The sequence below is a fragment of the Ixodes scapularis genome, unplaced genomic scaffold, assembly GCF_016920785.2.
Source record: "Ixodes scapularis isolate PalLabHiFi unplaced genomic scaffold, ASM1692078v2 PGA_scaffold2__306_contigs__length_199485367, whole genome shotgun sequence".
NCBI classification, from domain to species: Eukaryota; Metazoa; Arthropoda; class Arachnida; order Ixodida; family Ixodidae; genus Ixodes; species Ixodes scapularis.
Window position 1 is genome coordinate 110,815,943 of NW_024609857.1, and position 12,221 is coordinate 110,828,163.

Here is a 12,221-nt window from a genome sequence, read left to right on the forward strand (position 1 = left end):
AAGTAAAAGCTTGGTCTGCTGGGCAAGTTGGTAATGGACATTCATATTAAAAATAGCGCAAAAGAGACGGGACAAAAAGACGAAGAAGCACACAGTACAAGTGCTAACTGGCAACTAAACTTCATTAAATGCTTCCAACTTCGCTATCGCCGTGCACGCGCTTAGTCTCGTCTCAACGAAAACAGGGCATACCGCCAAATCAGCAGATACAGGCTGCCCACCGCCTGTTCCAAAAAGTCCGCAAAACAGCTACATCACCCCGCCGCACAATCGTAACGAGTAAAAAAACAGAAAAATTGCCGCGTTAATATTATCAAGTTAGATAGTGTTAATGAAACTGTACTCTTTCGGCTGCATATACACCGAAGCGACGCTTATGCAAACGTCTTTGTCACAAGCATGAAACACAGGACAAGTGCATGTAGCGCTGGTCCTGTGTGCTTCTTTTTGCGTCTGTTTGTCCCGTCTCTTTTGCGCTATTTTTAACATAAATGTCAATGAAAAGCATGTCATTTGGGTACATAATATCGGAGTGATGCTGTCTTAAATTTTTGTTTTTTTCCCTTTCTCACTTTATCCACAGATTGACACAACTGGGAATAGCGTCGTCGCCTTCGGGCAAGCGCCTTTCAGCACTTGTGCTTAGAAAGGCTGCTCGTGGCGACAAGTGTCCGGGTGTCGAGTGATAGTGCCACTAATGAGCATGCCAAAATAAAAGCTGGCTTTCACTTAAGCCAAAAATGTCGAGATTCGCCGTCTGCGAAGGCGTCAAGCTGGGGAATCTATTCTATCCAAAAGAGGAGGCAATGTTGTCCGAACGCCGATAAGGCCCGAGACCACATTATCAGCTTTTGAGTCCTTGGGTCAGTTGTGAGATATCGATAAGACCACTCGATTTCTGTTCCGCACGAGGAAATCTTCCGAAGAAATGACTGACGAACAAGACAAACTCCACGCCGAACGTGCATCTCCGACAAACGGTACCGCGATGGAGTTCGAAGACGTGCTCGAAGAAGTGGGGGGATACGGCAAGTTCCAGAAGTATCTCATGTGGCTTTTTCTGTTCCCTTCGACGGCGCTATTCTCCTTTTTCTCAATGAACCTGATATTCTTGTTGTCAACGCCGGATCACACATGCGTGATTCCCGAACTAGAGTCGCTGGCTTTAAACGGATCCCAAGCGGAGATGCTACGGGGTCTCGTGGTGAGCAGGGACGAGTGTTCGGTGCTGTCGCCGTGGATGCTGAACAAGAGTCGCCTGGACCTGCTCCCAGGAGGATTACTGAACGTGTCCGGACTGCTGAACCACGGCCTCGAGAGACAACCGTGTGAAAAGTTTGTTTACGACAAGACGGATTTCGACGAGACCGTACCCACTCAGGTGATGCAGTGTCTTTGTTTTTCATACTTTAGGGTTTACGTTTGCAGTTCATTTAAAGCCCTTGTTTTTTGCACATAGCATCGGGAGACTTTTTTTTTTCCTTGAACGCTTGCTTCCCCGGATAGATTTTTTTTTCTTAAATTTAGCCTAGAAGAGAAACATGGCATGAGTAATTCCGCACTATAGGTTGAATTTATTGTGGAGTAAGAAAAACCTTTTTTAGGTACCCGATATAGCGGGTATAGAACCAACTCCTATGTGAAGAGGATTTTAAAAGCTATGCAAACAATAAAGAAGCGAACTACAGGGCCAAGACTTAGCTTGTGCTAACGTATCTGATAACGAAGTTACCTGCGACACAGTAACCTTTTCGGATCGGTTTATAGAACTGCGGTCGTATGACCGACAGCCGGCAGCAGCTTTAAGAAAAGTATTTGTTTCGTGAATGCTTTATCTTATCTTCAGGTCACGATTAGGAATTATTTGCAAAAGTTTTGCATGCCGGTTCGGAGAAAAACACGTGGCAGCCTGAATTGATTATTCAAATAATTTTTACCCATTGGGTGACTAAACCTCTCGTTTTTATCGCATGGCTGCGCAAGTGCCAGACCCTTAAACACCATGTAGATATTTCGCTACGGGCAGGCTGTCACAAAACTGGTCTAGCAATTAATTTCTTAAAACGTCTGAACGTTTGTTTTGCATCTTTGAAATAAACGGTTCTATTTACCTACGCAAAAAGATCTATCCAACTTCAGTTGTTTCGATTCGAGAAACGTTAGCGGGCGATAATAAGCAGAGCCGGCAATAATAATTATTTGCAGCCCTACCAGAAGGTGAAGTACGACATCGCCAGTTTTTTTTTTTTTCTTTTATATTGTCAGGCCAAATTAGTATAGCCATGTCTCGTTAATATGGGTTCCGTGAAATGGATGCTCTGCTATATATATAGACAACATTTTCGGGGAAGAAATTGATAAACACAAGCATTTTTGTCTCGTTATTGCAGACAGCTCCAAAAGACCCTTTCACAAATTCAACACCAACTAGTGACCCAAATATCGGGCTGCATTTTTGTATGCTAATGGTGGTTAAGATATAGTACCTATTCATCAACGGCAGATGTACGAAATTTATGGTGTTCTGCGCCGTACAGTGTTCTCTCTATTTGTTTAATCTTCGATGATATCAAGGAATTACCATTATGTACGAGGCGCTTAGCTTAGAAAAGCTCTTCATCACATTCACCACAGTTTAATGAGTCGGGGAATACCCAGGTTTTGCACAAAAAGAAAGAAAATGGCCGTAGAGTTTTGAGGTAGACCTTGCGTATTTCGACGTCTGGCAATCGTGCAAGCACACCGTCTTTGGCATTGGCCAGTGACAGGGATGAGCAAAATACATGCAAATATGTATCGAAACACAAATACAAAATACTACGTCAAAAATGTATTTAATTTCAAATCTAATTACATTTCCAAAAAAGCATTGAAGTACAAGATACAAATACAACCAAATGTGTTTGGTCTCCTCCAAATGCTTTTCCAAATACATTCCTCAAAATTTGCGTCAGCGACTTCAGGGCACCTACAACGGGTTTCTGGGTATCTCATTTTAATTTTGCATCGCACACTCGGGAGTTAGTGTGCGAGGCTCTAGTAACATAATAGAAATATAATCACAAAAAAATGTAATCAGCTTGGACGTAATAAATGAAAAAGCACAGAGCTTCAAGCAGCTTTTTTTGCCGATTACATTTTGGTAAAGACCAACAAAGAACCGAAACGACCAAGACGCGCAGCACTAGCCTGAGATTTTTTTATTGTTGCAACTCGCACCACTTTCGAAAATCTGGACGACCCGCTCATTTAGAATGTTCCAGGCAAAAATATGGATGGAAATCAGGCTGGAAAGCATTACAAGTTGTCATAGGCACTTATTTAGCCGGTCTGCCTGTGAACGCCGATTTCGTCACTATTCTTGCCCTGGACTAGCAGCGTAATCACAAAGTCACCAAACGTTTGTGCTTGGTTCAGATACACTGCATTCGGTGCAGAACGTAGTTTTCTTCCTGCTCTGGACAGTGACAATAAATTTGAGGGATGTATTTTAGCCCACAAAATTGTATTTAATTACCATTGTACTTGAAATACCCACGTTTTAGTATCTAAATACACACGAGAAATACATTACCCAATTTGTAATTAAATACCAATGCAAAATACACAAAGTATTTGAAATACGTATTTCAAATATTTGTATTGAAATACTGCCCATCCCTAGCCAGTTATATGGAGCATTTTTCGTCTATCTGATGTCTTGTTTTGTGTGTTTGTTTTTAAGAATAGTAAGGATTGAGTTGCCTGTTATCGTTTGTGGCGTGTTAGCCCCTCAAACGAGGTCGTCAGGGTGGCTAGTTGGAGTGAAGCATTTTGGATCTGTCTGAGTTGTGGATTTCGGTGACCTAGTGAAGAAGAGGTGTTTTCTCTGGTGGAGGGGGTCTCGCCGTATATATAAGAACGTTCATTGTCCAAGTAAACTAGAAGCTGTGTTTGAGAGTTGTTCTTGTTGTTTTTTTTTGTTCTTTTTTATCGTTCTGTGTCTCCGGCCACTATGGAAGTTCTTCACCAGCTCACCGGTGTTTTACCCTTTCTTTGATTTTATTGTCCTGATCAGAATAGAAAGCGCTAAAAAAAACGACAGGACAAAGAGGGAAGTAAACAGGACGAGCGCGTCGTCCTGTTTACTCTCCTTTTTGTCCTGTCATTTTTTTTTTGGCGCTTTATATTCTGATCATGAACCAACTGGTTCAAATTTCTACTTTGCTATTGTCATGAGCATTAGCTATCTGGAGCGTGCCGAAGCCGAGCGTTCCTAGGCTTTGCATTACACGCTCAAATACGTAGCGCACAGAAGCGTATAAGTCTTGTCATGGTGACAACGCACTAACGTCTGGAATGTTCAAGCTCCGCATAGGTGCCTGTCTTCAAATTCTTTCTTTTGTATCCACCAAAAGGCCGCCATTAGCATGTACATAGGATACAAATAGGTGATGATAGATATCAAAGTGGCCAGACTGAATTCCGGAAAGTGTCTATTATGAAGAATTCTTGCGGGAATGGAGGTGTTCGAATTAACGGCACATCACTGCAACGTAGTACTGTACCCGCTCTTGCCAAACCAACTTTGACCGTAGACCTTGGTTTTATATGAAAGAGAGTTTTCAAATCTGCTGACGTTGTGTTCGGGCCAACTGTGTTGTGAAGTAAATCTTGCTCCGTGCTCGACACTAATTTCGCGTTGAAATGTCACTACTGTAAACCGTTTAACCACAGCTTTCTAATGACGCAACATAAGAACATACGCTCCATTAAGGATATTATAAAACAAGCTAGCTGGTGACTGTTCGTGATTATAAAAATAGCCTGATAATCAGGGGCTAAAAAAAACAAGTATACAGAATAGTCAAACACACGATTTTCTATGTTTATACGTGTTTCTCAAATTCCAGTTTTTTACCATTTATACAGTTTAGTAAGTTGGCCTTATTTGTCTGACTTTCAGTTTGATCTCGTGTGTTCTCACGGGCATCTGCCGAGTATGTTGTACTCCCTATGTACAGTGGGCAGCGTCTTGGGGACACTTCTGTTCGGTTTCATGGCGGACAGGTAAGAAGTTTCAATATACTCTCTACCGGTGAACAGCCAATTTCAAGACAGTAAAGTTAGTATTACCGGAAATAAACAGCGCGCACAAAACGCGAACAAGGACAAGAGGGAAGATGCGAACGACGCAAGTGTAACTCCGGCGGGTGGAGCGGGGAGGGGGGGGGGGGGGGGAAGGAGGGGGTTTACAAACCCCGCCTTCTTGCTTGAATACGCCTTGTGGCGGCACCTGTCCCGCACGAGGCCCTAGATAAAAAAAACGCTCACTTATAATGCCGCGTGCATGATCAGGAAGATACGCTTCCCCGTTCATGTAGAAGGTCCGTGTATACCCTTACCCCGAGAGGAAAAGATAAGGAGGCCAGAATGACCTTGCCATGGCCAGCCTCGCTCTCGCTTCCTGTTTCGCCGCCAAATCGCCGCCCGGTTTTCTGCTCGTTCTTTATTTTGCTTGGCACAAGTTCGTCGATTAAACCTTTCTTTTCGGTTAATTATTTATTGCCTCCTTGCTTTACTCCCTGAAAGTTTTGGTGGAGGTGGTTTTCCTTAGATGGAACTGCGAGGCACTGGTTTGAGAACCATGAGGCTTTCTTTGCGTCATGGGACCAGCTGAAAGAAGAACTTCGACGGACGTTCGCCAGTCACCACCGACGGGAGAGAGCCGAGAACCTCCTTCGAGCAAAGACACAGGACGCAAACGGAACCGTCACGAGCTACGTTGAAGCGTATCTTCTACACGCGGCAATATTACGTCTCACTTTCCGATGGAGCCGCTTAAGCAGCGTCAAAAGTGCATCGTGACGGCGCTCGGTGTTTTTTGCGCGTTTGCCATGACCGGCCAAATCAATCAGGCATTGAAAATAATAACCTCGCATCTCGCCGCAATTACTATATGCGATTGGTTTACCGAGATTACATGTTTTAGGGGGCAGAAGGCTTGAATGGCTTCTCCTCATCAAATGAAATAAAAAATCTTAAGCAGGGGACGAGACACGCTTTGTGAACATTGAGAAGGGATTTTCTGTTGATTGAAAGAGTGGGTTTCATCCGTTGATTGTACGAGCTTTGGACATAAAAGAATTTTCCAAGTATAATGTAAAAAAAACCTAATTTTCAACCCGCGTATTTCCGTAGGCCCTTTCGACAGGCGTTCACTTGCGCATCTTTCGTTGCCCGTGGATTTTCCAGGGGCTTGCACACTCGGGAAGAAAGTCGGCGACATCGCTGACCACCCCATTTGGCCAACACCGCGCTTGACCTCGGCGCCGATCAACCGTGGCTGTCGGCGATCTTGCCACTTTCTCACCGATTGTCCTACTAATGACTCGTCTATTAGTGGAAGTGGAACATCCATCAGGTCCAAGTGAAACACTCACGATTTTCGCATAATTCCTTTTTTTTGCGCGAATCATCCTTTCAATTTTGGCTTTTAAAACTATTGCCAATATAATAAACGACCACCTCTCATTGATATTGTCACTAATGAAGGTGACGACAAGACGGACAGTGAACTGAAAATAAAGGTTTAATTGGCGAAATTGTAAAAATCAGAATAAGTAAAAAAAGAGCGTCGAGGTAGCAGAAAAGCGGGCGGCGATTCGGCGGTGTATAAGAGAGCGAAAGCGAGACTGACTCGACAAGGTCGCAGTCAGCTGCTTATTAACTACAGTGCGTCACTACCTCGAAAGTCCGGCCAAGAAGGTTCGAGAGTCGCGCCCTCGGGGCGAGGATGAACTGACACTTTCGAGAACAAGCAAGCAGAGCGAAGGTTTCGTCTGGTGCAAGAATGAACGGGAATCTTCTAGAAGTCCGTGACCAAGCGTTGCTTTCTCGGCCCTGCGGGTGGCAATGTTACGGTTATGGATTTGCGCTAATACTGAAAAACCTTTGCTGCAGTGAAATGCATTTTTAGGACCACATCATAAATGGCGTCACCATGCTTATCTGTTCTCTCGTCGCAAGATATTACAAACGCTAATAAACAGGGTCACAAGAAGTCGCAAGTGTGTGAACCAGAATTTAGAGTGTCTGTTTTTGGTCTGAAGGGCGTATCTGTGGAAAATGACATTTAGGGAAATAGCGCAATCTCTACCGATAGGTGCAATGTTCGCCAGTCACACGACGGCACTATGATAAGAAAAAGTGTGTATGGCTCACCGCATTAAAGCAGGGTGTACCTCACACTTTACCAGATAACTCTATAGAGATAAATGGGCCGCCTTACGAGTTATTCAATTTTATTGAACAACTTCCAGAGCATCTCCACTAAATAAAACACGCAAGTGTTACGCATTGAAGAACGAAATAATATTTAGATAAGCTTAAACTGCTTCAATGATTTTTTTTTGCACTCCGTGTGGCACTTTATAGCATCGCTCAGGCAAAGCAGTAAGCACTTTATAGCATCGCTCAGGCAAATTTACTTCATAGTTTTTTGTAGTTGTTTTTCACAAACTGGGCCACCATACAGTCATCCAACTGACCTAACTCTGATATATCAAGTGTTTTACTTTCCAGTGGTATTGTTATGTTTTGCTTTTACCCATCCCCTACTGAACCCCTGACTGAGAAGAATAGTGTTAAATAAGTATATGCATAGCACCTGTTTGCTGCCTTCCGAGTTAGGATAAGATTACCACTGAGCAATGTTGACTGCGTATTACTCTAGTGAGTAGAATGCACGTTCGTGAATTTTCTTGAAACAAATAAGGTACCCAAATTGCGCTAATTACCTCCCTGTACCACGTAGAGTTAAGTTAACGTGGTGTTTGTATTGTAGCAGCTCTTGCCAAATAATGTGGAAAAAGTTCGGCTAGCGTAGCGTTTTACGATACATATTTTAGGAAACTACTAGAAGGGTAAGTTCACAGTGATTGTAGCGAATTCTTCGTCAGTAGCCGTGCTACCAACTGAGGAACGGTTCAACCTATTTCAGGGCTAATTCAATCGATATATGTTTTTTAGAACGTAGTTTGGCGGCATCTTCCAGCTATTTCCCTCTCATTTGGGTACAAAACTTTGCATGCTTCAGAAAAAAAAAGTCAAAATTCTTAATGACTTAACCAAACGACCTACACTCTAAAAAAAAGCCCGTGCGTCTGCTTTCCTGCAAAACACTCGGAGAGACAATCACCGCAACCTACGCAGGCAGCTCAGCAAATAACGATGATGAAACATATGTTTAGAGCAAAAAGCGCAGTCTGAGTTGTGACATTAAGCAATGCAAGCGTGACGTTTTGCATTGCTTAATGTCACAGCTCAGACTGCGTTTTTGGGTCTAAACATGTGTTACGGCACCGTCATTCGCTGAGCTGCCTCTGTAAATAGCGGTGATTGGCTCTCAGAGTGTTGTGCGGGAAAGTAGACGCACGGGCTTTTTTAAGAGTGTAGCAGTTTTGAATGAAAATCATATTCAATACTCTAGAAGCATATCTTTCTATGTGCTTTTTTCAAGTGTGTAAGTGTCACGACACAATTTTGTCCTACGTTTTATAGGCTTGGACGCAGGATTACCTTCCTTACTCTTGCTATCGTGGCACTGATCACTTCTTGTGGTGCGACCCTTTCTGGAAATTTCATTTTCTTCGCCGTTCTTCGAGTCCTGACCGCAACACTGGATCCTCAACTTGAGCAGATTCCCTACATAATTAGTAAGTTTATTTTTACCATGAAACGTTCGCCAGGATAAAGGTAAACCCTCAATAAAAGCGTGGCGCCGAGGCTCTACACCAGTGGTCTCAAACTCATTTGAGTGTGGGGACCAGATTGACCAGGAAAAGGGAGGGGGGGTAAAACGATTTGAAAGAGAAGAGACCTCGCGCTCTGTTTTTTATAACCTCAGTTTTGGCAGTGACATTTTTAGATTCGATTTGTTTCTGTGACTACTTGAGGCCCTGACATGATGTGATGACAATAATTAAAATGACACGGCCCCGCCAACGTGCCCGCATTTTTATAGAACATGAGAACAAGCACACTGTCGTTCTCGTTGCTCAGTCCACTCAGGAATAATTATGTCTCTAAAACCAATAAGTTACTTTGACAGCTCTTGCTTTCCAGGCGATTTCTATTACAACACCCATACTTGTTTCAGAGCGCAGCTCTTAGACATCCGTTTCCGGTTTGAGCGGCGTCCGCGTCCCCGTCGCCGTCGTCGTAATTGTGAGGTCAGATGACCCCCCAGTTCACGTGACCCCCCTTGGGCACGTGACTCCCCCCTACGTCGCCTGACCCCCTAAGGTTAAGGAGGGAGGAGGGGTATACCCTCCCCTCAGTACCGTACCCTGCTCCTCCTCAAGATCTGCGTTGTAAACGGCTTTCTTTTTTTTTTTAATGGTGATATTTTTAAAGCGATAATCCCGAGCTCGTATCTTCATCTTCGCCAGTTGCTCTTGCTGATCGAGAGTTCACTCAGCCGAGATGCATCCTTTAACAAAGAGCTCGCGCCTGCAGCCTAGTAGCGGAATTGTTGTACTTTATAAAATTCTGAGAAGCAAAAAAAAAAAAGCGAAAACAAAGAGCAAATGAACACAGACGAGAAAAAATTATGTAAATACGTTCAAAGAGCGGAGCTACTTTTCAAGCATTCGGGACATGGCAACCGGGACTCGTGACCGGTTGCCTGTGGGCCGTGCACCAGCGAGTCACGGGCCGCGTGTTTGAGAACCCTGCTCGACACTGATGGGCCTTGAGCAGGGGGGAGGAGGAAGGGCATCGCAGTAAAGAATCGTTTGCGCCAGGTGCGAATCCAACGCAGGCCATTGAGATTATTGCGCGAGTGTCTATCCAGCATGTCACGACAGATCGCCGTAAGTTGAGGTGCCATTCGGCAGGAAAGCTCTGCGGGGCATCCGCTCTTCGTCTGACAGTTTGCAACTCGGCACCCTGCCACATGTTTCAACGTGAAACGTTCTTTGGCCTGGTGGCCGGCATCTCGAGAAGCCCCGTTAATTCAAAAGTGAAGCCTGGATAAAAGCGTTGCCGCGAGGCTCGACACTGATTGGTTCGCAGATTTGAGAGCAGGAAGAAGGTGCTTGACGCTGATTGGTTAACGGAAAGGTCCAGTGACCATAGGTGTAGTGGAGGGGGAGTTAGGAAAGCGAGGAGGAGCTCGAATACCTGTGAGCACTGATGAAGAGCAGCTCGAGATTGTGGAATGCTCTGAAAGATCGTCAGGTTTATTAGTTAGCCGGATTAGCGGTAGTATCGCTTCAGTCTAGGGAAAACTATCAAGTGTACACATGGTACTCGTTCAACTATATGTGAAGAGCGCTGTGAAAGTAGGCATCTGGCACCTCAAAGCTCAAAGTGTCTCTAAAAATGCGTTATGCTATAACGCTTCACGTATGCAACACAATTGCTAATATTTTTTTTTTATTTGCTATAAACCCTAAAGGTCATTTCTCCGACGAAAATGGTATGCTTTGCAGATGGTTTTGTGAAACAAAACAAACCCTTTGCTTTCAGGGATCATGACCACTAATCATATATGACCTGGATTTATGTGCCTGGGAAGTCGGTAAAGTTGTAAATATGAAGATTCCCTGGCCTAGTGCATTTATATTCGCGTCATAGTGAAAAACAGCGCAAAACAGACGGGACACAAAGCAGAAGAAGGACACAGGATGTACGCTGTCCTTCTACTACTTTGCGCTGTTTTTCAATATGTCGTTCAACCAACCAGTTGAGCAAACTACCCTGTTATATTCGCGGTAGAAAGCATCCACTAAATATTTTATCAGAATCAAGATGAAAACATTTTATCAATAAAATTAAAGCACCATTTTCGATGCCCGGGAGAATCAACGAGTCCTCTCCCAGCTACTGGAAGCTCTAAGCAAATATTGAATTGAGGCTTCCTGCGTGGCCCTTCTCTGAGATCGAATCGGCAAACATATTGATGCCCAGTTATCAATGTTATCGTTTGCGGTCATTGCCAAAGTATATTAGCATCATCTTTGAAAGTCATAAAATAATATACTCTTTGTTATCAACATGGCAGAAGCAAAGATCCTGCATTTTTTTATCGAAGGTTACCTAGAGTGCTTCTGTCGTTTGTTTTATTAATGGGATTTTACTTTCCTCCTTTTGATGACGCTTTTACGCTGCTTGTCAGTTGCAGTGTTTAAATTGTGTATTATCAGGCAGTGTATTCTTTTAAAGACATGAAATGTTTCTTTTAATGTTTCACGAATATTATTCTGGTATTTATGGGAAAATGAAGATGCGAAAAGTTCATTGTTTAACAAAAACGAATTTCCTTCTAATGATGTAAGTAATTATATAAAATGAAAGGCCCTAGTAAACTGCCAATGATAGTAATACAGCATTTTCACTGTTTTTCATTTCTTGGACATTATACATATACTTATATATAAAAGCAGAAAGATAAACAGGTGACAGTTTTTTTTTTCTTGCGGAATATCTAATTGAGCGTCTGAAGTCTTGCAGAAATGAGCACTGGCCTGTCTTCCATCAGAGGTGTCTCTGTACAACAATGCCAGATGCACACATTTTTTATATCATGTTTAAGTTAATACTTTAATATTCAAAAAAGGTCAAACTTGATGACCCCGGTTGTGCGTGCAAGTCCGAATACGCCATCTCATGATCACAAGCCCCGAGTGGCCGTGTGCTACGGCTAACACAACACATTTGTAAGATTTGTTGGTGGATTCTGGTGGATATACGAGGGCGGTCCGATAAGTACTTAGCTTCACCACCCAGTGGCGCCACTATCGCAAGAAAAATGTACTATCGTGTAGTAAATTCTCGTAGACAGCTACTATTGAAATTTCAACCAAATCGGACTCGCAGTTTTGTTTTGACCGCATGTGGAAGCGGGCGTGGCCGTGAATTTTAAAAAAATGGAAAAAGAGCAATATCGGTCGGTGACTCGATTCTTGTTTTTGGAAGGGAAATCGTGCAGTGAAATCAAAGAGCGCTTAGATGCTGTGTACAGTGACTCTTCTCCTTCGATGGCGACCGTCAAAAATTGGTTTAACAAGTTTCAACATGGTCGCACGTCGGTTTTTGAAGAGTCACGCCCAGGTGCCCTGAAAGCGGCTACCATGGAGGATAATGTGACAAATATCCACAATCTCGTATTGGCAGACCGCCGATTGAAGGTGCGTGAGATAGCTGAGACAGTAGGCATCTAAAAAAAACGCGTGGGT

The 12,221-nt window shown here is 43.5% G+C and overlaps 1 protein-coding gene across 1 annotated transcript in view; it reads left to right on the forward strand.

The window, feature by feature from the left end:
- Positions 1-583: 583 nt before the first annotated feature.
- The window catches only part of LOC8052229 (organic cation transporter 1), a 28,540-nt gene continuing 16,902 nt past the window's right edge, over positions 584-12,221 (forward strand). The window contains exons 1-3 of the mRNA XM_002436006.5: positions 584-1,381; positions 4,946-5,049; positions 8,542-8,696. Coding sequence (XP_002436051.4) covers positions 929-1,381; positions 4,946-5,049; positions 8,542-8,696 — 712 coding nt within the window. The 5' untranslated portion in view covers positions 584-928. The remainder of the gene's footprint in view (positions 1,382-4,945; positions 5,050-8,541; positions 8,697-12,221) is intronic.